The sequence below is a fragment of the Ostrea edulis genome, chromosome 6 (assembly GCF_947568905.1).
Source record: "Ostrea edulis chromosome 6, xbOstEdul1.1, whole genome shotgun sequence".
Classification (NCBI taxonomy): domain Eukaryota; kingdom Metazoa; phylum Mollusca; class Bivalvia; order Ostreida; family Ostreidae; genus Ostrea; species Ostrea edulis.
In genome coordinates, this window is record NC_079169.1 from 38,315,817 (window position 1) to 38,343,222 (window position 27,406).

Below are 27,406 nucleotides of genomic sequence, written 5' to 3' on the forward strand. Positions count from 1 at the left end.
TGATTTATTATCTGATTTTTGATTTCCACAATAGAATTTATCAAAAAACAAATCAACTCCTTAATAATTCAGAAAGAAGTGTTTAGGTATGGTAGCTGGATATGATTAAGTAATGTAACTGATTCAAAATGCTAAAATCAGTGTAATGAATAAAATAATATGATGGAAATAATTGTAAAGCATGAGATTATTTGCACCGCCCCGCACCCCGAAAAAGTGGCGAAAGGGAATTTTGGTCCAGTGGGAGCACTGGCTACTATCATCGTCGATTGATTGATTTCACGATTGTGGAAACATGTTTATATGTACATATATACTTAAATTTGTTTTTCTAATTTCTGTTGTTTCACATGAAATACACATGTTTTATCTGACGCTACCATGGGAACATGTGTATTAAACAACCCTGAAATTCTTTGGCGGTGGTTTGATCTACTATCATCGCCGATCGATTGATTCCCGATTGTGGACACATGTGCACATATATATGTATCTTTGGATTTCAAAGGTCCATGCAACTGTTATAAGATACGCAGAACTTCAAAGACACCGACTTTTCTTGACCCATGCTTTTAGTCCGCGCGGCCCCATGTTTTTGACCTGTCCTGTATTATGACCCTTTTGTGGCTCTGTTTTTTTTATCTCCCCTAAATCTACCTTTAGTTACCTGAGAGATTTACAGTACGTATAATGTGTTTAATCATGTGTCATAATTCTCATCTGTTAGTAATGATAATTAATTTTGATAGATAATGAAGGAGTTCCTGAAGCGTCCAGCTCCAGTAAAAATCCACCCGACACGCCAGACATCGACGACAAGGTGGCAAACTTCCTTGCTGTAAGTTACCAAGAAATTTATCAATGTCCTTCTAAATAGATAAATCATATAGTATTGTGTTGCTACTCCTACAGGTAAAAGCCTCAGCTAACATTCCAGTTAACGTGCTTATGTAGGATGTACATTATGTAGTCTAAAGTATTAAGCATCAATGCTCGGCATTGTTTTTAGCTCACCTGAGCTGAAGGCTCAAGTGAGCTTTTCTAAACAAAATTTGCCTGTTGTCTGTCATCGTTGTTGTAAACTTTTCACATTTACGACTTCTTCTCAAGAACCACTGGGCCAATTTCAACCAAACTTGGCTAAAAGCATCCTCGGGTGAAGGGCTTTCAAGTTTATTCAATTGAAGGGCAATGCCCCCTTCAAAGGGGAGATCACAAAAATAGGGTGGAGTCATTTAAAAATCTTCTCAAGAACCACTGAGCCAGAAGAGCTGAATTTTACATGAAAGCTTCCTGGCATAGTGCAGATTCAAGTTTGTTAAAATCAACACCCCCTCCCCCCCCCTGGTGGTAGGATGGGGCCACTATAGGGGATCAAAGTTTTACATACAAATATATAGGAGAAAATCTTTTAAAATGTTCTTCTTAAGAACCTCAGAAAGTTCCCCAGTTTACTAGCAGAAGGTCGGTGGTCTCTTCCCAGGTACATTGTATCTGGGTTCTCTCTTCCACCAATAAAAACTGGGCACCACCAGATAACTGAAATATTGTTGAGTGTGGTGGAAAACATCAATCTCAAGATCCTCTGGGCTAGGAAAGTACAAATTTACATGAAAGCTTTCTGGCATAGTGCAGATTCAAGTTTGTTAAAATCATGACCCCCAGGGGTAAGATGGGGCCACAATAGGGGATCAAAGTTTTACATACAATATACAGTCAAAACTGCCATAGTGACCCACTGTATTAAGCGACTCACTGTCGTATGTGACCATAAAAAGTTCCCCCCAAGACGTTACTCTATATATTGTGCCTGTATTAAACGACCACCTGTCTGACGCGACCAACGACCATGAATTTTACAACCTTTTCGTGTATTTTCACGAAATTTTACCTCTATTTAACGACTGTACATTTTTCCATTACTACTTTCGATTTCGGTTGAGCCAACTATTCTGGGAATTATTGCCCCTAACACTTTCGTTTTCAAACGCATGACTATTCTTGGAATTATCGCCCCTAACACTTTCGTTTTAAAATGCACAGTTTGACGGTGATCTTGTTTAGTCGGCCCTCAGAATAAATTATTATACCCAAGCTGTCAACATGCAGTGTCGTGTGTGGTTAATTAATAAAACCCGAGTTGCTGTTTATTTAACAAAATCAAGGATCAGGGAATCAAGGCCGGTGTATTTGAAGATGTGAATTTCGACAAACTTTAAGAAGTGCTGGGTAGGCTAGATCGGAAATGAAAATCTACCACTTATTATACCATTATGTTCAACAGAGTGAAAGATTTGCCTGATTGCGATATAAATCAGGAAAATATTGTGCTTAGGACTGAAATTTTAAACGGAGTATTCGCAGTTTTCCTGCATGAGATACTCGAGGTTTCCAGAATAATGACCGGAACTAGCGGCTCACTTCGACATGTCCCGAGTATTTAACACAACCGAGTTCAAGAAAGTTGCCTGCATTAGTTCTAAGCTTAAAAGATTTGCTGTGCATGTACAATGGATATTGTGATTTATTTAATGTTTCTCAAATTGAATAACATATTTCCAGCATGTATTGTACAAAAGGAGATGCAACACTTCACCATTTGCTTTCTTACCACAAGCATTGCATTTTGTAGTTACACTATACAAGCAGGCTATACATAAATACTCTTTACAGCAAAGTGTTTAAGTTTTAGAAAATTTACACGCAGTTCATAAATGAGTTTTAAATCTCATGTAAATGTGTAATATGAAATGAATGCAAAGTTTATCATTCTTAAACAGATTAAATGTAATTTTTGATGAATAATAAATTATGATACAACACATTGTATTCTAGATTTTTAACTACAGTGTATTATTAATTTTATTTTACAACTATTAAAACCATACTTGATATTCTTAATGATAAATTCCAAATACATGTAGTCATTTTCTTCATTGTACAAATTATTTGCGAAATTTTATCCATTAACTGCGGAAAATAGGCAACCTGTATTAAAAGACCACCTGTCATATGTGACCTTTTTTCCATTCTCTGTTGGACGGTCTCTTAATACAGGTTTGACTGTATAGAGAAAATCTATAAAAGTCTTCTTCTCAAGAACCACTGGGCCAGAAAAGTTTACATTTACAGAAAAGCTTCCTGACATAGTTCAGATTCAAGTTTGTAAAAATCATGGCCCCTGGCAGTAGTTTGGGGCCAGAATAGGGATCAAAGTTTTAAATATGGACCAAGGTGACTCAGGTAAGTGATGTGGCCCATGAGCCTCTTGTTTCTTATATAACTGGTACTGATAAATGGTACTATTCCCAGTGCCAAATACAGCTTACTCCAGATATATTGAAATTCAGGGGACCAATCTTTTTCTTTCAATATAACCGAAGTTCAAAATAAGCGAAATCACAAATGTTCACAATATCGGAGGCTTCGTTTGGCATCTCGATCCCGATTACGAAAGCAGAAATCTGAATTTATTATATTACACAATTTACAACATTTAGATAATTAATTGAAATTGATCCACTGAATATTTTTAATTAACAAAAAAATATGTGAGTTTTGTTAACTTGAACTGACCAAGAATGATTATTTCAATTTCCGATGTCTACAAAACTTTCGTCGTCTACTTTAGGTAACGTCTGTACATAATCTTTTTTATGCCCCCGAGGTCGAAGATCGGAGGGCATATTGTTTTTGTCCTGTCTGTCATTGTCATTTTGTAATTCTGTCATTCTGTCTGAAACTTTAACCTTGCTAATAACTTTTGAACAGTAAGTGATAGAGCTTTGATATTTCACATGAGTATTCCTTGTGACAAGACCTTTCTGTGGGTACCAACATTTTTGACCCCGTGACCTTGACCTTGGAGTCTGACCTACTTTTTGAAAACTTTAACCTTGCTAATAACTTTTGAACAGTAAGAGATAGAGCTTTGATATTTCACATGAGTATTCCTTGTGACAGGACCTTTCCGTGGGTACCAACATTTTTGACCCCGTGACCTTGACGTTTGACCTACTTTTTGAAAACTTTAACCTTGCAAATACCTTTTAAACAGTAAGTGATAGAGCTTTGATATTTCACATGAGTATTCCTTGTGACAAGACCTTTCCGTGGGTACCAACATTTTTGACCCTTGACCTTGGAATTTGACCTACTTTTTGAAAACTTTAACCTTGCTAATACCTTTTGAACAGTAAGTGATAGAGCTTTGGTATTTCACTTGAGTATTCCTTGTGACAAGACCTTTCCGTGGGTACCAACATTTCTGACTCTGTGACCTTGACCTTGGAGTTTGACCTACTTTTTGAAAACTTTAACCTTACTAATAACTTTTGAACAGTAAGAAATAGAGCTTTGATATTTCACATGAGTATTCCTTGTTACAAGATCTTTCCGTTGGTATTGAACCTTTTGACCTTGACATTTGACCTACTTTAATTTTTTTTTTTTTTACATTGGTCATAACTTCTAAATGGTAAATATTAGAGCTTTCATATTGTACATGAGCATTTCTTTTGACAAGATCTTTCTACTGGTACCAAGATATTTGCCCTTGTGACCTTGGCCATCTTCGGAATTGGCCATTATCGGGGGCATTTGTGTTTCACAAACACAACACATCTTGTTTTTATTATTAAATTTACACATACAATTTCGAAGTTGATTGTACGTCACATTTTCATCCGGAATTTCGTTTTTGCTCTCGTCGCCAATATTTCCCTTTCAGTAAGTACATGTATATGATATCGGAAGTAACTTCTTCCCTGGAAACGATCGCCGTGAAAACGTTTGACACACATGTATGTCTACCATCAGAATTTCAGTACCATTTTAAAAATAATAAAGTTCACTAACATAAGCAAGTGGCATCATGAGATGTAAAGACATTGTTGTTGTCCGCGTCAGATGTGGCATCATGAGATGTAAAGACATTGTTGTTGTCCGCGTCAGATGTTATAGACTTTGTTTGGAGATTTTAATGTGAACCCAGTCTTGCAAAAACTATTTTTAATGCACTGTAATAGCGGTAAGATGTTTGAAATTACTGGAGTTAAGCAAAATTGTCATTTCAGATTTTGACTTCAAATTTTTATATCTATTGCAGTTATTAATTTGTATGTGGTGTCCAATGATAAAGTTTTCCTATTTTGTGGGGAGGTCAAGTTTGACAAATGATCCTGTCATCAAGCTGTTAAAGAGTGATTATACCCCACTGTTATTTCATTCCTATAAAAACACCCAACCAAAAGTAATCCATGGGAAACCAATTAATTGACACCTACCTGTGTAATAATGAGGCCACCAACCTGGACAACTACCATCACAGGTGACTTCAATATAGCTGTTATAAAAACAATACATTATCTACTCAGTGGACTGATAATTGATTTCAAAATAAGGGATATTTCAATATAAGCGAATTCAATTTAACTGATATTTTAATGCAAAGAATATAAGAGACTGAGACTGGGGATTTTGTTTTACTTCAAAATAAGCGATATTTCAAAATAAACGACTTCAATATAAGTGGAGTAAGCTGTACTATCGAATACCCAAATTTAATGGAAAAGACAACCCTAACCACATTGTTGCTTTTCTGATCAAAGTATTACTGATATCGTAAATGACAGTCTTTGACAACAAAAATCCTTGTTTAATGATTGAATCAATATTAATCTAACATATATTTTGAATTACCCGCCTCTAAGAGAGCGGCCATTGAAGTTTAATTTATGACATCACACCGTGAGTTCCGTTTTTGGAGCTGTTTAGATTTGAGCCTGTTCTTTCGCAAGAAGGAATTGAGAAAAGACATTCGTTAGAGTCGCAGACCAGGCAGACGGTACACGTTTCTTCATACAAATGTTTGGAACCTCAACTTGTCATTACGCAAATGATGAACAGTCTTTTCTTTTCAGATGACTTGGTTGGTTCAGGAATTTCGAAAAAAACCTTTTCACATCCCCTTCGCATTAGTGCAATTAACAACTTCACAGGAAGGCATCAACCTATTCGTAAAATTTACAACATGCACATCTTTGATGAACTTAGAATCTCATCAAAACCGGAACAGACGGTGTCAAAATTATTGATTTTTGTGGTCTTGAATACAAAAGGGTTCCACATCATGGCAGCCTCTATAAATGGAGGGAATTTCAATTTTTAACGTTTTCAAATCAGTACTGAAGCTTATCTAGGCCGTATATGAACAGAATAGCATGATTAATTTTTATCATATAATTAACTGTATCATTTATCATGTAAACTTTTTTGGGGGTGCCTTACCTTTAAGGCTAAACATTGGCCTTAGTCTTGGTGGTTTACGGATCATAATTGGCTTTGTGTGAAATGTTGTACAAGTTAAGTCATTTCTTCACTTCCTCTTAGATAAAAAGTTGAGGTCAATAAAATGATGCTCATTTGTAAAATGTAAACGATGAATACTTATAGGTTCTTTGAAATATGCTTTATTCAGTATTATTGTAAAACAAATGCTGTTTGTTGAAATGAAAGAAAATTCCCACTTTGTTCTATTTTTGACTCTGTTTATCCCTATACTGAATTGGTATCAGTACCATTCCCATACAGTTTAGGAATAGACATGAACTTTTTATCTCACTTGCCCTTCGGACAAGTAAACTCAAACTTTCAATTGTCCGAATGAAAAACTTAGTTGTCAGAAAAGTTTTAGACTCTAATATACCTATCAACCAGTAATTTTAATTAGCTCTCTCTGTCGATTGGTAAATAGCTAAGTTTTCACTTCTTTAGAATAGTTTTCCCTGTTTTAAGTTTTTCCTTTTTCCCCATTGTAAAAGGTTATATCTGTGAATTATGCCATACAAGTTGCATTATTGTTGCTGAATGAAATTGATGAAAAATGTCATTGACAGTTATAGAAAAGAAAATTACAATGGTCATTGTAGGAAAATAGATCTTTTCACAGCAAAAGAATGAACAAGGGACGTAACACGAGGCAAAGTTTTGATACATGTATTTGATTCAAATGCTCAATGTATTATTTCAATTCAAAAAAGTTTCAGAAGTGTAACAAATCAGTTTTTATTCAATAACTCAATAAAATATTCTCGGATGCTAGGAATTCTGTAAATTATATTACTGGTAAGAAAATACAAATTACCGACGATAGTGGGTGTAGCACTGCATGAATTTCTGACACATGGTATGTGTCATACTGCTGTCGGTGTCGATTAAACATGAAAATTAGGATTGTCACGCCACCTGAATCTCAGGTTTTCTTTTTAATTCAGATTTATTTTATTTTCAACATTGCCTTTTATTTTATCGTCTTCTTTCTGAGCATTTACCTCACTAAAATACTTTAAGAGAAAGTTGTGAAGCCGCCATTTTCTCACAAACCAATTGGAACATCACTCGACCTTTTCCGGGGAATAATTTATTCTCCAGAAAAGCCCGAGTCATGTAACGATTGATGCATGCTGGTTCCCATTGGGATCCGGGTTAGAATAGGTCCTCAGTATCCCCTTGCTTGTTGTAAGAGGTGACTAAATGGGGTGGTCCTTCAGATGAGGCCGCAAAAACCGAGGTCCCGTGTCTTAGCAGGTGTGGCACGATAAAGACCCCTCCCAATTCAATGGCCATAAACGCCGATTTATTAGCTCACCTGAGCCGAAGGCTCAAGTGAGCTTTTCTGATCAAAATTTGTCCGTTGTCTGTCGTCGTTGTCGTAAACTTTTTACATTTTTGACTTCTTCTCCAGAACCACTGGGCCAATTTCAACGAAACTTGGCCAAAAGCATCCTTGGGTGAAGGGCTTTCAAGTTTGTTCAAATGAAGGGCCATGTCCCTTTCAAAGGGGAGATAATCACAAAAATAGGTTTGGGGTCATTTAAAAATCTTCTTCTCAAGAACCACTGGGCCAGAAGAGCTGAAATTTACCTGAAAGCTTCCTGACATATTGCAGATTCAAGTTTGTTCAAATCATGGCCCCTGGGGGTAGGATGGGGCCACAAGGGGGGATCAAAGTTTTACATACAAATATATTAGGAAAAACTTTAAAAATCTTCTTCTCAAAAACCACTAAACCAGAAAAGCTGAGATTTACATGAAAGCTTCCTGACATAATGCAGATTCAAGTTTGTTCAAATCATGGGCCCCGGGGGTTGGATTGGGCCACAATAGGGGATCAAAGTTTTACATACAAATATATAGGAAAAATCTTTAAAAATCTTCTTCTCAAGAACCACTGAGCCAGAAAAGCTGATTTTTACATGAAAACTTTCTGACATAGTGCAGATTCAAGTTTGTTCAAATCATGGCCCCCGGGGGTCGGATGGGGCCACAAGGGGGGATCAAAGTTTTACATACAAATATATAGTGAAAAATCTTTAAAAATCTTCTCCTCAAGAACCACTAAGCCAGAAAAGCTGAGATTTACATGAAAGCTTCCTGACATAATGCAGATTCAAGTTTGTTCAAATCATGGACCCCGGGGGTTAGATGGGGCCACAATAGGGGTTCAAAGTTTTACATATAAATATAGGAAAAATCTTCTTCTCAAGAACCACCAAGCCAGAAAAGCTGATTTTTACATGAAAACTTTCTGACATAGTGCAGATTCAAGTTTGTTCAAATCATGGCCCCCTGTTGTAGGATGGGGCCACAAGGGGGGATCAAAGTTTTACATACAAATATATAGTTAAAATCTTTTCAATAACCACTGAGTCAGAAAAGCTGATATTTACAAGAAAACTTTCTAACATAATGCAGATTCAAGTTTGTTCAAATCATGGCCCCCGGGGGGTAGGATGGGGCCACAAGTGGGGGGGGGGGGGGGGTGTCAAAGTTTTACATACAAATATAGGGAAAATCTTCTTCTCAAGAACCATTGGGTCAAAGAATTTGACATTTAAAAGCTTTCTGACAGTGTAGATTCAAGTTTGCAAAAATCGTGGCCTCCAGGGGTAGTTGGGGCCATAATAGGGACATAAGGTATATATCGAAAGTCTTCAGATATGGGCCATGGGCCTCTTGTTTTATATATTTTAAAAATTTTGCAGCCCTTCACCAGCAGTCTCCATATATGAGTGAAATATTCTTGAGTGGAACGTTAAACAATATTCAATCAATCAATCGTACGCTGGATAGTTTATGTTATTTGGAACGACTTACTGATAGGATAAGATATGGTACAGGCAACGAAATTAAGGGGAAATACTCGCTAAATGCGAGTTAAAAATTGAATTTGCGAGTAAAAAATCACAAGTGATCGCAACTTTTTGCGAGTGAAAAAACCCCGATCTTTTTCCCGGATTTCCTCGGTTTATTGGCTGTACTTTGAAGTTTACAATAATTTTGTCTTGTGCATAGAAACGCTTTACAGAATGAATATACAAGTATTGAAAAAGTAAACGTGGATCGAATAAATAACTAAGGCCAAGGTCATCTCAGTCAGTGATGTCGAAGATGGCCTACTTCATACACACTTCGGACGTCTCAGAGACGTCTGATTTAAATAGCAAGCATATTGATCTCGTCCGTGTCTACATGAAACAACACATGACAATGTGTCACCGTTTCACACGGTGTCTTTCTGTACTCTATAGTCAAACACTTCGAGTTCACGGGGTTTTCTTTTTAACTAGAAATTTTTTAGATAAAATTTCCAAAAGTTTTGAACATATAGTTTGAATTGGCGCAAACAGTCTTCAAGATTTCAATCCACATGATGCTGTAAATAGGTGGTAGATCTCTGGACAGCGAGTACGCCGCACAAGTGTACCCTATGATCCGCACCATGTATGTTGTCTGATAATTCATTGAATTTTAAATGAAAGAATTCGCAATGTTATTTTTATGATTGCACTTTAAAGGAGATTTTAAAAGATTTTCCCAAAATTTTGATAAAGAGACATGCTTGTTTTCTTAAATTCATGTAAAACAGTAATCTAAAATTTGCTAGTGGCGATAAAAGTTAATTTCGATCCCTGTGGTACAATCTTCGATAGTAGTAGTAGTAGTATTAAAAATAAACTGATGATTCAGTAATACGGAGTTGGACTTTTTTTTCTAGTATTTGATATCCATCAAGCTTAACACAGTTCTTATAATAATCACATTTCCTACTGAAATAATCACTTGCCCCAATCTCTCTACCCTTATCGTTCCCGCTACGCTCCACTAATACCTCTGTCAACGTCTAAAATGTATATCAAAATGTACTCAAACTAACTTAGCATATTAAACTGTAATGATGATATCTAAACAAATCAAACACTTGTCTGAATTTTTTAAAAGCAGAAGATGGTAAATATGAGACACCTGAGTGAATTAAAAAGGTTTTATATAAACATTTATTTATACGCTTAAGATTTAAAACTTAAATCTAAAACTTGTAAAATCATTGTTATTTTATGATGCAATGGGTAAAAGTAAGCTTTGCCAAGAATCTAGACATTTATTAGACATTGACAGAGGTGTTGTAGCATAGCGTAATATGCCCTCTGGTGAGAGATTGCACTTGCCCCATTGGGCAAGTGTGTATTGAGTTTCACTTGTCCGAACTGAGTTTTCACTTCCCTTAGGCAATCGGACAACCGTTAGTGTCGATCCCTGTAGTAAAGGAAAAAATAAAACCAGCTGATGCTACATTGATCAGGATATCTGTACATTATGAAGTATAGGTTTAGCATATACTTGACATCAGCAAAATTAATGTAAATATTGAATCATTACAGGAAATCCAGTCCATAGACCCAGAGACAGAGGATGATCCAGATGCTAGACCAAGCTTCCAGAATGGTGGGGGTATAGCTATCCCCCCTCCCACCTTTTCCCTCAATTCAAGCCAGTCTCTTCCAGAAAAAATACAGGAACCAGATCGATCAGTCCCGAAGAAGTCTGGGAATGCCTACAAGAGCATGTTTGTTAAGGGGGAGTCTGAATTTGTCCGACCTAGTGGAGAGAAGGAAGTCGTCAAATCAGTTCCAGGGGACATTGAATGGCCTGAAGGTTAGTGATAAAGGAACACTCATAAAGGGCAGTAACTTTGCCATAACTTCTTTGTTCTTTGACATAGGCATACCATATTTGACACATGAGTGTATCACCATGAGACGATGTGTCGGGTACCTTCATGACCTCCATATGACCTTGACCTCAAGGTCACAATTAAAGGTTTTTACAATGGATTCGTGTCAGGGCCATAACTTCTTTGTTCTTTGACATAGGCATACCATATTTGACATGAGTGTATCACCATGTGACAATGTGTCATGTACCTTCATGACCTATATATGACCTTGAACTTTGACCTCAAGGTCAAAATTGATTATAGGGTTTTGGACATAGTCATACCATAAGACATGGGTGTATCACCTTGAGACTATGTGTCATGTACATTCATGACCTCTTTTTGACCTTGACCTTTGATCTCAAGGTCAAAATTATAGGTTTATACCATGGATTTGTGTTTGGACTATATCTTCCATTTTCTTCTACAAAGGCATACCATATTTTTACACTCAGGAAGAGGTAATTTATACCTATTAACAACACCCTTTGGGAGATTGAGGTAAGCGGGGGGTATTCTTAGTGAGCATTGCTCACAGTACCTCTTGTTTTAGTAAACATTCAATTAGCTAATCAGTTCTGGAAAAAGTTTAATGATTTCAAATGAAAAATTAATAAAATAAAATAAAAATGAATACCACCAGTGATTGGGAATGCCATGCGCCCTGCGCCATAGTCCCATTCAGGTGAAAATTGGCGCATTGAATTATCTAATCCATGCGCCAAAGTGTGCATTCATTATCGATTGTAACTTACGTTTTTTTTTTCTTTAGAAGTGAATTGGGTATGACTTACTTATTTTTTGTACTTTCATTTTTAATTCCTATGTATTCTGATACACCGAATCTCATTGGTTGAAGCAATACAAATCAAAATAGATAACCAATAAACTATTTCCTCTTACACCACATCTCATCACGTCTTCTCATGCTTATACTTTAACATTTAAGCTTCGGAAGTCCAAGGTCTGATATAGAAACAACAGAAAGTGAAAAAAAACCCAAATAATGAAAAAAATGAGAGACCGTCTTCAAATACCAATGCTGATAAAAGCAATGATACGGTTGAGAAGGGGACATTGAAACAAAGAAGAAACATTTTCAAGAGCGGTGGAAAAGATTGTGGTCATGGTTCAGAGTTTCAATTAAAACAATGATGTTCCACTGCACATTTGCTATTTATTGAAAAATGGCCATTCAAAATATGTTGATGGCCCATTAAATCTGAAAATGGCCCATTGAAAACTTAAATCATGGGACCATAGTCCCATAGGCCATTTTGGTCTTCCCAATCACTGTACCACTCATTTCTAAATACTAGTAGTTTTCCTAGTTTTACTGAGATTTTTTGAATTGAAATTTTTGAGCTGGAGTATTTTTCTAAATCAGTTGTATAGAAGAAATGAACATTATTTGTAAATAGGACTGATAATCTTCAGAATTTGTTTCATATACAGTAAAGTCAAATTTAGTTTATGCTGTTTTCCCCTGAGCATTGTGTTCAATTTGGTTTTGTATACACTTACACTACACACAAGGACTGTACTTTGAATACAACTCAATTCCAAAATGCATTGTAAAGAATAAGATACGTTTTTGGCTGAAATATGCCGTGTTTTTAAACTCCACAACACTTAACTGGGTTAAAAGCCTAGGATCTGCTCAAATCAATGGTATATGATTTATTTATATATATTCAGATTAACAAATACAACTTCTACCCTGAAAACAGCAGCCATATATATACAAAGCATCATTTTTAGCTCTTCTGAGTTGAAGGCGTGCGATGTGCGTCAACTTTTTGGAAAAAGGGCTATATCTCATGAACCCCTTGGCCAATATTTGTCAAATTTGTCACAGGGTATCCTTGGCCTAAGGGCTTTCATTTGTACTAAAACTAGGGTTGTGACCCTTTAACAAGGGGAGATAATTAGGAAAATACAAACAAAATTAGTGGTTGCTAACAAATTTTCTTCTCAAGAACCACTGGGCATATTATCACCAAACTTATGTATAAGGATGAGGATAGGTTGTAGATAAAAAGTTGTTCAAGCCATCATCCTGGGGCAAAGAGTGTGGTCTCAAGGTCACTTCAAAGTTGACCTTAAATTTTGTTTTGTTAAAACTTTGATATTTTGCTTAGTATAAGGACTAGGATCATCAAATTTTGTCAGTTGATGCATCTTAGGACCTAATATCATGTTGTCTCAAAAGTAGGTCATGGTGACCTACTTTTTGAATTTCGCAGGTAATTATTATTAAATGGATTTTGATGCATATCTTGGACACTTTTGAGCCTATGATCATCAAAAGTTGTCAGTTGATGGATCATGGGACCTTGAACTGCGTCATTTGAAAAGTTTCTCACCATGACCTACTTTCTGAATTTTATGGCTAATCATTTATGAATATATTTTAGGTTGTTATTTCAGATACCGAGAGGTTTAAAATCATCAAACCTTGTAAGTTGATGCATCTGGAGGCCGAGAAATATATTTATAAAAAAGTAGGTCACAGTGACCTACTTTTTGAATTTTGCAGACATTCAAATTTCACATTTTCAATTTTAGATGCATATTTTGGACACTATGAAAGCTAGGATCATCAAACTTTGTCAGTTGATGTATCTTGGGTCTATATAGTTTGTTGACCCAAAAGTAGGTCACCGTGACCTACTTTTGGAATTTGACGGCTATATTTTAATATTTCGGATACTATTTGACTTACAATTATCAAACTTTGTCAGTTGATGCATGTTGAGTCTTCAGAGTGTGTTGACTAAAAAGTAGGTCATCAGGACCTATTTTTGGATTTTGACGGCTATATTTGAATATTTCAGATACTATTTGACTTACAATCATCAAACTTTGTCGGTTGATTGGTCTTGAGTCTTCAGAGTGTGTCGACCAAAAAGTAGGTCACTGTGACCTACTTTTGGAATTTGACGTTTATATCTGAATATTTCAGATACTATTTGACTTCAATTATCAAACTTTGTCAGTTGATGCATCTCGAGTCTTTGGAGTATGTTGACCAAAAAGTAGGTCACTGTGGCCTTCTTTTGGAATTGGACGGCTATATTTGAATACTATTTGACTTGTCAGTTGATGCATCTTGAGTCTTCAGTGTGTCGACCAAAAGTAGGCCACTGTGACCTACTTTTGGACAGTTACATTTAAATTTTCCGGTACTATTTGACTTAACATCATCAAACTTTGTTAATTGATGAATCTTGGTTAGTGAGAATTTTTGTCTGTTCTACAATGTATCAGAAGAGCGATTCTAGGCCCATGGGCCTCTTGTTATGTATTTGGCTTTGAGTTTAATCATTTAAAAAAACTAACATGAAGTAGATCATAGAAGTTCACGAAAATAATTTATACAAGGTTGCCTAAAGCGGATTTTGTTGAAAGGCATGGTTCATCTCGAAGATTTAAAAAAAATAGAGCGAACTCAATATGTGAGCTTTTGGCGATGTTTTTCTGTTTATACCAAACTACTGAAGTTTGAAAAATTACCACTATGAATTTTACAATTATTATTATATTCCTTTTAGAGAAGTGGACAGGCATAACCTACATCCTAAGTGTTGGCTTTTATTATATAAATGTGATCGAAATACATGTTACTGATGTTTGTGTTGTCATTTTCTAATAAGCCAACATGTTAATAGATGGGAAACAAAGCGTCATAGTTATGAGAGATTTGGTCAGGGTAACAATATCAAAATAATTTATCTAAAAATAAAGAATGCATGAATTGCTGTGAAGTATTCACTCAAAAAGGTCTTTAAGTTTATTAAATACATTGTTCATGCACAAGTACATACATGTGTATCAAAGGAAGCGAATAAATGAGATTTTTATCCCAAAAAAATAGTAATATAAAAACTTTTAAATGAATGCATGTCATTCTTCTGTTCTGCTTTCCTTGTCACTATCAGACATATCTGGGTATCTGTTGGTGTCTTCTGTATGCCAAATCACCACTAGGGCACAACAACCTACAACACGCAATACCAGTTTGCATTTGCAGTACCAGGATTTTACAAAAAATCATAATGATTGTTTGATTATGCAAATACAGTAGTTGATTTAACTAGTATATGCGAACATGCTATTACAGTGCATGAGGATGACGTTCGGTTACAACATACACACTTGATGAATAATGTAGTGCTAATCAGGCATGTATCATCATTTTTCAAAAGGGGGGGGGGGGGGGGGGCAGGGAAAAGAAGAGTTGGTGGAAGTTGACATTTTCAAAGTTTTGACAGAAAAAACATGCCCATGGTGTTTAGCCCAATCTTAAAAATTCCCGGGGGGGGGGATTGAGTTGGGTTGGAGACTTCACCTATAACTGCCTTTAAATCACCCCCCACCCCAAACTTCATTTTCTAAAATGGGGGAGGGGGGGGGGGGGAGTTGTTGGCTGCTGTCTTTACTATTTAAGTTATATTAGCTCTAAATCTGAAAATTTTATTTTGTTGTAAAAACATGCTATAATCATAGTTTTGTATATAACTTTAACCATAGTCATTAATAAAATTAAAACTGAGTATAAGATTACTGTAGATTCCTATATATGTGCGAGGAATTTATTATCACGTAATTTCGCTAGAGGCATCACTCACAAAATAAAATGACTGGCTTTTAATTTTCTGGTGCTAAAGATTAAGAGACAACACGCGAATTCATGTTCACGCGATTTGACGTATACGAGTCATTTCGCCATTTTAATTACTCATGTAAAATAAGGAATCTACAGTATCAAAATAAAAATTTCTGTTCTATTGAATTTATAGCTTTATATAGAAATCAATTTTTGTATGGGAAGACAATACAGTAAAACTAGTATATAGCGAACACGGATATAGCGAAATTACGGCTATAGCGAAGTGAAATAGATTTCCCCGGCAAATTCTTTATATATTCTATATAAAAAATCTGCGTCTATAACGAACACGGATATAGCAAATTTACGGATATAACGAAGTAAATTCCTATTCCCCTTGAATTAAAAATGAACGTAAAAATCACCTTTTATAATGAATTTATTTTTTTCATTTTAAACTCATGATTTTTAGCAATTGTTTTCCATTGACATAAAGGATTCACACTTATTACAAAATTTCTGTTTGTAATTTTTCAAAAAAGGTTGTTGATGCTAAACAATACTTACACATACGTTTAGGAAATATATTGTCGGTATTGTTTACTATTCTCGTTAATTAAATTTGAAGTTTGATTGCATTTATTTTATCGTACACTCCTTTATTTGTGTACATCAAAAAGTAAATGACAATTGCAATAGACTGTACATGTATTGCGCAAAATTGTGTTGACATTTCTCTCTCGACATGTTTTTGCATGACTTAATAATCCATCAAGATAAATTATCATATATAAATCAATGTGTATATATCTTGTATAAAAATATTTCCTCTCGAAAATATATAGGCTTCATTTCTCTTAAAGACAATACAAATGCAAGTATATCGATTGCTGCTTTCTTATAGAACTGATATACATATAGAACAAATCAGTTTTATAACAAATTTGTTATATTTGAATTATGAATTCGCTATAAACATATAGCGAATTATGCTTATAGCGAATTTTTATAGAGGGTCCCGAGAAATTCGCTATATCAGAGTTTTACTGTAATGTAATTTTGCTTCATTCAGAGCCTCGGGATAGGTTTTCGAACACAAATATTAAAAACAAAATATTGATATCAAATAAATTTTCTGTCATTGAAATAGTAAATTACAATTTTGCAGCAAAAATTTTCGACACCAGTATGACAGCTAGTATTGCTTTATAAATGCCTTCTTAAAACTTTTGATGAAAAACAGCATATCGGTCTATGTTAAAGTCACCAAACCGCCATTTTTTCTTGGTAAAATTTGGGTCGGGTTGGTTAAAAAAATCAGGATACAGGACTGAATGTTTGATGCAAAAATAAGCACCAGTAACCATTTTTATGCCCCCTTCAAAGAAGAGGGCATATTGGTTTGCACCTGTCGGTTGGTCGGTAGACCACATGTTGTCAGCTCAATATCTTGAGAACCATTCACTTGATCGTAATGATATTTCATATGTGGGTTGATTATGAAAAGAAGAGGACCCCTAAGGTTTATCAGGTCAAAAGGTTATAGGTCAAGGGTCAATCTACTCTGGACATAGGAATATACTGTCTGCTCAATATCTTGAGAACCCTTTGTTTGACAGACATCAGACTTGGTACACTGGTACATCTTAAGGAGTAGATGACCCCTATTGATTTTGAGGTCACATGGTCAAGGGTCAATCTGGACATACGAATATATTGACCACTCAATGTCTCGAGAATCATTTGCTTGACAGTCATCAAACTTGGTACACTAGTACATCATCAGGAGAAGATGACATCTATTGATTTTGAGGTCACATAGTCAAAGGTCAAGGGTCGAACTGAACATAGGAATATACTGTCCGCTCAATATCTTGAGAACCCTTTGCTTGACAGACATTAAACTTGGTACATAGTGATGGAACGATTGTCGCCGATGATCGATTGTCGGTCGTTCAGAGACATACGATGCTACTAATTGATTACAAAATAAAAGTCGCCGACATCGTTGACCAAACAAAATCCGGAAATCACTTCAACTTTGTTCAAATTTTATTTTGAGTATGTCAAACCCGATGAAAAATAAGCAAACAAAATGGCGGGAGATATGAAGGACAGTAACAACGACATTCAATAGTCAAATAAAGGAGCCTGTCGCTGATATCTTTGATACAATGAGATTATAGATAAATTCCATTACTTGATATATTGGAATCCTGATTTATTTACTTGTGAACAAATGAAACAAAAAATAATTCAAATGTTGTTTCCATACATTTAATGATTCTGTTACATCTAATTTGAGGGGAAAACACTTAAATGCCAATTCCGATTATAATCGATTACTAGTGTCCTATTATTGTCGATAATCGATAATGGTTTTTGGTCCGATTGCCCATCACTATTGGTACATCATTAGGAATAGATGACACCTATTGATTTTGAGGTCGCAAGGTCAAGGGTCAAACTGGACATAGGAATATACTGTCCGCTCAATATCTTGAGAACCCTTTGCTTGACAGATATCAAACTTGGTATACTGGTACATCTTCAGGAGTTGATGAACCCTATTGATTTGTAGGTCACATGGTCAATCCACTCTTGACATAGGAAGATATTGTCTGCTCAATATTTTGAATTGATGATACTACTCTCAATTAAATGATGTGTGTGTATAACCTTTTTCAATTTTGCACCATGGGGGGCAATTATGTGTTTTACAAACATCTCTTGTTTTCCCTTCTCTTGCTTTTAAAAACAAATTTTGAAATCAAAAGAAATTGAAACCTTGATATCTACGATGTTGATTTCACCCCCATCACTTACAAAATGTTACATGTCATGTAAAGATAAACTGCAATGTTCTGGCGGACCATATTTTGTTGGTATCTGAGTGATGAAAATGCTGAATTCCAACACAGTAGTGATTTAAATATCTGCACATCACTCGGATGCCATATTTGTTGCTTTTGGTGTGTGTAAAATCTAAACCAAATTGAAATCCGGAATTTGTAATAAAATCGAATGGTACTGAAATTGAACTTAATTGATAGATTATCATCCCCCCCCCCCCTCAATAATCGGCCTGCCCAGAATTTTTTTATTTTGCGGAACTCGCGATTTCTGGAATTTTTTTATGTCCAACTCGGGTATTTACACGTCTTGTCAACATTTCCGGTATAGCAATGTGAAAATCCATGTCAGGAAAATAGATCCTATGGTTTTTTTTAGCTCACCTGAGCTGAAAGCTCAAGTGAGCTTTTCTGATCACCCGTATTCCGGCGTCCGTCCGTCTGTAAACTTTTCACATTTTCAACTTCTTCTCAACAACCACTGGGCCAATTTCAACCAAAGTTGGCACAAAACATCCTTAGGTAAAGGGAATTCTAAATTGTTAAAATAAAGGGCCAGTCCACCTTCCAAGGGGAGATAATCAAGAAAAGGTAAAAATAGGGTAGGGTCATTAAAAAATCTTCTTCTCAAGAACCACTGGGCCAGAAAAGATGAAATTTATATTAAAGCTTCCTTATATAATGCAGATTCTAAATTGTTAAAATCATGGCCCCCGGGGGTCAGATGGGGCCACAATAGGGGATCAAAGTTTTACATACAAATATATAGGAAAAATCTTTAAAAATCTTCTTCTCAAGAACCACTGAACCAGAAAAGCTGAGATTTATATGAAAGCTTCCTTGTATAATGCAGATTCTAAATTGTTAAAATCCTGGCCCCCGGGGGTCGGATGGGGCCACAATAGGGGACCAAAGTTTTACATACAAATATATAGGAAAAATCTTTAAAAATCTTCTTCTCAAGAACCACTGAGCCAGAAAAGCTGAGATTTATATGAAAACTTCCTTATATAATGCAGATTCTAAATTGTTAAAATCCTGGCCCCCGGGGGTCGGATGGGGTCACAATAGGGGGTCAAAGTTTTACATACAAATATATAGGGAAAATCTTTAAAAATCTTCTTCTCAAGAACCACTGAGCCAGAAAAGCTGAGATTTATATGAAAGCTTCCTTATATAATGCAGATTCTAAATTGTTAAAATCCTGGCCCCCGGGGGTCGGATGGGGCCACAATAGGGGACCAAAGTTTTACATACAAATATATAGGAAAAATCTTTAAAAATCTTCTTCTCAAGAACCACTGAGCCAGAAAAGCTGAGATTTATATGAAAGCTTCCTTATATAATGCAGATTCTAAATTGTTAAAATCATGGCCCCCGGGGGTCGGATGGGGCCACAATAGGGGGTCAAAGTTTTACATACAAATATATAGGGAAAATCTTTAAAAATCTTCTTCCCAGAACCACTAAGCCAGAAAAGCTGAGATTTATATGAAAGCTTTCTGATATAGTGCAGATTCAGGTTTGTTCTTACGGGCGTAAATGTATTAATTTCCATTCAATATAGTTAAATTTAAACAATAACCATAGAAAATGTGTATGTTGTCACATTTTTAAAGATGTCAGACATAAAAAAACGGAAGTATATGTTAACATCAGAAAATCACACATTTTCGTTGTACAGAGTAATTAAAATAGATAAAATCTTGTTGAAATGACAAATTTTAAATGTCAACAGTTTAAGAAAACTGTTAATTCATAAATATGTATAAATTAATTGTGGATATTAGGGAAATCATGCATAATGGACATGCAGTAGAAGAAATTCCAGCATAGGAGTTATTGCCCTTGCTAACATTTTTTTAATTATAAAGAATTGATTATCTATAGAAAATATACACTTTTTCAATATCAATAGTTTACCAAATTTTTTATTTTATGTAGTAAATAAAATTCCTCTGAAGATATATTTCTTTCATGCGCAAAGTTTAATTTGATAAAGAATTTTTGCAAACCTATGACATCACACTAGGATCGATTAACCTTAAGTTGAATTGGCCTTAAGACAAATTAAAATAATGAAACCTGTACTTTTCCTATTAAAAAATCGGAATTGCCAGAGAGCTAGAGAGAGAGGAAGAGAATCCTTGATGAGTTATTATTACCTTTTTTTGATGAAAGAGTGAATTTAAGAATATTTTGATGAAGAAATTAAGGAAGTAGAATTAAACAAAAAGGACAAGGGACGTTATTGGCTATATACCGCCGAGATTTTTTTCATTTTTTCAACTTTCATACTATGCTTAATTATTCTTTTTATTTACACAACTAGGATGTTCTTCTAATCCCACTTACATGAAAATGACGTAATATTTTATTATGACGTCATGAATATACGCTAAAGATGAGCTGTTTAGCGGAATCTGTTGATTTGAAATAAATTATGAATAGAATAATAAGGATAAGTTGGTAGTGAATTAGCAAATGAAAAAAAACCTTGAATTGTCGGGGGGTGGAGGGTTATCCTTCGCTACATGGGTTCAATTCATAATTTTAAGCCTATTTTTTTCTCATTCAATACTACTATCAATAATATGGGGGGGGGGGGGGGGGGGGGGGTGTCACTCAATATATCCTTATTCGCATATGAAAATAAGTGCCTGGGAAAAGCAGTTACATATACCACATTGTCTATACATGTACTCAAACAACTTCCCAGAGTCCGTTCTAGATTTGGACTGAATATCGGTGCATGCAATGACATGCCCACTGACTGATGTATTTTCATTTATCAAAGATGAACACTATATGGAGAGAGAGAGTTGGAACTACTTTGTTGACCATTTAGGGGAATGTAAAGATATAAACACGGACACATTTTTGTGAGGCTTTTAAATACATTGGACGCATTTTTGTGAGGTTTTTAAATGCATTTGCTATATGAAATATACCATCTGAAGTTACATGTATATTACTTGACGTGTTTTACTGTACCCAAGAAAATGATATCCCATTCATGCAACATAAATTTGTATCGTTTAGTATATGTACATTTACCACACTTTATTCAATATATTTTGTAAATACCCACAGCATATTTTATTCGTATGTACTGTAACATGTATATTGCATACACATGTAAGCAGACCTGTTATATAGTCCTTGGTGTACATGGCATAACAAGTAATTTTATCCGACTCAATCGACGTTTTTAATCCAAGTGTTAATATTTATGACCAAAAAACAAAACCAGGAAAAAGAAAATATGAAAGCCATTTTATTTTTCATATTTCATTTGAATAGGAGGACATTGAACAACACCTTCGAAAATATGATTGCGTTCTACTGAACAGTTTTTGACAAATACACGCATTATTTTCCTCACTCTAATTAACACAAGATTCTTCCGCAAAATGTCGATGACCACGATAAAGTTATATGTAAATGAATTATGTATTTTCCATAGCATGCCAGTTTTCAATTGTCTTTGATCTCAATGAGTATTTTTATATAAAAAGTTAAAATTGTAACTTTTAGAAAAATATTCTAGAAGAATCAGGGGACTGTAAATCCTATAAGGTCGATGACGTCGTTCCGAAAAAGCGACCGTCGGAAGATAGCGTCAGAGTTAACAATGCAATATTGTAACGTTATTTTCTCAATATCAGCAACAAGTAAATGGTACATGTTATATATGAATGAAACGAGAAAATTATCACCTTTCTACCTGCAAAATATGATCGGTTTTTGAAGCGCGGCCAATTTTGGCCAATAGCGTCCCTTGTTCTTTACATGTACAAAACCAGGTTAATGTAAGAGCATAGTAGTGATTGATACACCTTCAAGGAAGCCAATATGTGCCTCATGTATTTATTGAAATAATTTTATACTATAAGGTATATAAAATTTATAAATGCTCGAAACAGAAACATAAACACTTCAGCACCTACTGCTTACACCTATCAGAAAATATCCGAGTTCACAATGCAAACCACAGTACCAATAGTAAAAATATCAGTGATCATCATAACTTAGTAGTATCACAACTTGATAACAGCAGACACTCAATCCGGTATTCTCCGTCCTGTAGTGTGAGTACTGTAAGTAAATGCAAGACCGCTAATGCGCCTTTTTCACAGTAAAAATAAAAGACTTTTAATTGGTAGTTTTGAACTTTCGAAACATCAGTAAATACCCTCAATTAAATAAATAATAATAAAATGCACACACACTGAATAGCAACGATAATTAGAATAAAAAGAATTACTCCACAAATTACAAATGATTTGTCAATCTACAAAATTAATAATTTGACATCGAAATCACCTCATTCAAGCAATTAAAAATAGCTGATGGAATATAGATTCTGATAGTTTGAATTATCAATATTTATTATGCCCCCCTTCAAAGAAGAGGGGCATATTGGTTTGCACCTGTCGGTAAGTCGGTCGGTAGACCATATGTTGTCTGCTCAATATCTTAAGAACCATTCACTTGATCGTAATGATATTTCATATGTGGGTTGGTTATGAGTAGAAGAGGACCCTTATTGTTTTTCAGGTCAAAAGGTCAAGGGTCAATCTACTCTGGACAGAGGAATATAATGTCCGCTCAATATCTTGAGAACCCTTTGCTTGACAGACATCAAATTTGGTACTAAGGAGTAGATGACCCTATTGATTTTGAAGGTCATGTGGTCAGAGGTCAAGGGTCAAACTTGGCATAGGAATATACTGACCATTCAATATCTAGAGAACCCTTTGCTTGACAGACATCAAACTTGGTACACCAGTACATCTTCAAAAGAAGATGACCCTATTGATTTTGAGGTCACATGTTTAAAGGTCAAGGGTCAACCTGGACTTTGGAATATACTGTCTGCTCAATATCTTGAGAACCCTTTGCTTGACAAACATCAAACTTAGTACACTGGTGTATATTCAGGAGAAGATGACTCCTATTGATTTTGAGGTCCCATGGTCAATAGTTGAACTTGACATAGTAATATATTGTCTCCTATATTTTAAGAATTATTTGCTTGATTGACACCAAACTTGGTACACTGGTATAGCATAAGAAGTAGATGACCCCTATTGATTTTTAGGTCACATGGTCAATCCGCTCTTGACATAGGAAGATATTGTCTGCTCAATATTTTGCTACTCAGGGGTCGAAATTAACAAATTAACTAATTTTAGCCTGTGGGTAAAAAATACACAGGCTAAAATGAAAACCTACAAGCTAAAATAAAAATAATGAAGCTGTGCTCTTTTTTCATATGTTTTTTTCTTTTAAATCAATGATTTTCCCCATCATTATTCATTACTGAGTCTAGTGGGTCAACAGGCATCGTATGGACAAGACACTAAGTTGCGTAAGTCATATGGTGCAATGTTTAGGTCTCTTGATTATCGCACCTCTAATCCACAACCTGTTTACCGTAGGTCTAAATCCAGTCTTCCAATTTCATGCCACATCAGGGTTGTCACTAGTGAATTTTCAAAGCGAATCCGGGACTCATGGTTTTATAAGCAGCACAATCACGAGCCCCATGAACTTTTTTTAATAATCATCTACACGGTGAGCAGTGCACTCGTGTCATCACTACAACCCGACCTCAATATGACAATAAATCAATTTAGATAGGACATTCTCATGATTCGGATAAAAATAACTACCAGACTTGGTACAACATAAACTCCGATATTTTTTTTTTTTTTTTAGATAAATGAATAACGAAAACCTTATACTTGGAATTCAATTTAATCACTTCTATAGGTGAACATGTCTATATTTTTCATCATAATGCGATGTCCTACCACTAAAGCATTTGTTTGACTCTGAGTTTCTTAAAAAATCGTAAAAGAAAAATCCGGATAGAAACAGTTGTTGAAATCAGTCGTTCATGTAAGTGTTTGTATGATTCAGAGTGCAGGTATAAGAAAAGCGAATAGCGGATCACCGTAAAAAACGAATATGATACGATACGATCATAGTTTGTAAATCAGCACTCACTAAGATTTTCGAGTGTCCACTATTTTTACTTGCTATTTTTCAAATATACTCGCATTTTGCGAGTATATCTCACTAATTTCGAGCCCTGCTACTATCAATTAAATGATGTGTGTGTGTAACCCTTTTCAATTTTGTTTATAAGTATTTTGTAAGCCTATTATTCAAGAACGAAATTTTATCCTGCGTGTGACACCATGACACACTGTGGACAGACTGTGTTACGCGGAGGACTCTCAGATGCAAGGTTGAAACAAACATTGCAACTTTAAAAGCACAGACTCTTTTAGGCTCACGTTAAAACATTCGTGTGGACTTTTGGTCCACGTGGCCCCCGTTTTTTTGAAAGGGAAAACTTGTGGCCTGTACTGTATGTCATATAGATAAGTTTTTGGCTCCAATATTAGAGGTATTGAAGAAAATGCAGATGATAAATAATCGACTGTTCTAGATTTTTTAACAAGCAAGTAGAATTGGGACTCTTCCCCCCCCCCCCCCCCCCCCCCCTTTAAAACAACATCCCTTCTCTGTTATTTACAATTTTTTTCCTCGCTCCGATCTCTAGCTTTGTGCTGCATTCGTTTCCAATGTAAATGCGTAAGCAATCATGTTGCAATTTCATTTCTGGACTCAGTAACCGCCACAAATTTGATAATGAAGGAAGATCTTTAGGTTCTCATTATATATCCAAAATTTGAAAGTGGTTAGTATGTTTGAAAATATTGAATTTAATCAAAATTTACAGATATTACATTGAAAATAAGCAGATTTCGCCAAAGCCCTCTGTTTGATGTGGTTTTGTGACGTCACTATCAAATATTACGTCATTTTGATATGTGTTGATTTTAGCTTTGGTCCTCGTATAAACAATACATAAGAGATGAACACAAAATACTGTAGTTAAAAAATCGTCAATTTTCTTGGCCGCATACGGCCAATACCATACCTTGTTCTTTGGTCATTTTAATGCATGTTGATTTTTTAGTGGTACATGTATTGACAGATATTTTGAATTTTTAAAGAAAAGAAAAATTCCATGAAAGTAAAATCTTTGAAAATATTCACCATGTCTTTTAACAGTAAAACAAATTTTGAAACACAAATATGAAATACAGCTTACTCCACTGTGTTAAAATTGGTTATTTTGAAATATTGCTTATTTGAAATATAAGTGTTTCCCTAACAACTTTTCCCCATTTTTTTCGCATTAAAATGTCAGTTCATTTAATAGAATTGGTTATATTGAAATATCTTTGAATTTGAGGTAAATTAACAGTCTTCCGAGTTATTTTCATAAGAGCTATTTGAAAGTGCTCCACACAATCAGTTGTCTTCATGGTCAATGAATCTAATCATGAAGGTACAATGTAGATATTGTAGGTGTCCTGGGACTTTTTATTTTTTTGCCTGAGACATTTTTATTGCATTTCATAGAGGGGATTGTGTTGTTTATTGATCGCTGTCTGATTTTGGTTCAACATAGTAGTGGGAAAACATACCCAATTCCAAAAGTACTGCAGTATTGTGAATTGCGATAATGATGACTACCTGGGCTGAACATACATGTATATTTATGAAATTTGAAAAGGACAACTCAATTCAATTTCTACTGTACAATGTTTACAAAATGATAAATTGGTGACTATTTAATTTGGTTCATGTTTGTATAGATTTATCAATCAGGATGGAAAGTAGATTTTTTTTCCACCCAGAATGGATGAAAATGGTCAACTTTGTTAATATTGAACTTCACATATACTGAAATTAATCAGGCAGGCAACAAAATTAAGGGGAAATACTCGCTAAATGTGAGTTAAAAATTGAAATTGCGAGTAAAAAATCACAAGTGATCGCAACTTTTTGCGAATGAAAAAAACACCATCCTTTTCCCGGATTTCCTCGGTTTATTGGCTGTACTTTGAAGTTTACAATAATTTTGTCTTGTGCATAGAAACGCTTCACAGAATGAAAATACAAGTATTGAAAAAGTAAATGTGGATCGAATAAATATAACTAAGGCCAAGGTCATCTCAGTCAGTGATGTCGAAGATGGCCTACCCTTCAAGCACACTTCGGGCGTCTCAGTGACGTCTGATTTAAATAGCAAGCATGTTGATCTCGTCCGTTGATTGATTGTGTCTTGCTGAACGTCTCGCTCGAGAATTTTTCACTCATATGATGATGTCACCAAGACCGGTGAAAGGCTTCAAATTTAGGCCTATGCTCGGCGCTTAGGTCCATTGAGCAGTGAGGGTTCTTTAGCATGCCACACCTACTGTGACACGGGGCATCTGTTTTTAAGGTTATCTCCGAGGACCCGTGACATTCACACCTGGTGCCGAGCGTTTGGCGACGGAACTGTCACCTGTTTTAACGACTTAGGTCTGTCACGGTCGGGATTTGAATCCCGGCCTTCCGCATGCGGGGTGGACGCTCTAACCTCTCAGCCACCGCGGCGATCTGTGTCTACATGAAACAACACATGACAGTGTTAGTTTCACGCGGTGTCCTTCTGTTGTCAAACATTTTGAATTCGTTTTCTTTTCAACTAGAATTTTTGAGATGGAATTTCCAAAAGTTTTGAACATATAGTTTGAATTGGCGCAAACAGTCTTCAAGATTTCAATCCACACGATGTTGTAAATAGGTGGTAGATCTCTGGACAGCAAGTACGACGCACAAGTGTACCCTATGACCCTCACCATGCGCATTGTCTGACAATTAATATATTTTAAATGAAAGAATTCGCAATCTTATTTTTATTATTGCACTTTAAAGGAGATTTTAAAAGATTTTCCCTATATTTTGATAAAGAGACATGCTTGTTTTCTTAAATTCATGTAAAACAGCAATCGATTTAAAAATGCTAGTAAA

The 27,406-nt window shown here is 35.3% G+C and overlaps 1 protein-coding gene across 2 annotated transcripts in view; it reads left to right on the forward strand.

Moving 5' to 3' along the window:
• The window catches only part of LOC125646036 (formin-binding protein 4-like), a 105,249-nt gene that overhangs the window by 24,911 nt on the left and 52,932 nt on the right, over positions 1–27,406 (forward strand). For both annotated transcript variants that reach the window (XM_056139557.1, XM_048872151.2), the window contains exons 5-6: positions 750–838; positions 10,722–10,995. In XM_056139557.1, the coding sequence (XP_055995532.1) occupies positions 750–838; positions 10,722–10,995 (363 nt within the window). The remainder of the gene's footprint in view (positions 1–749; positions 839–10,721; positions 10,996–27,406) is intronic.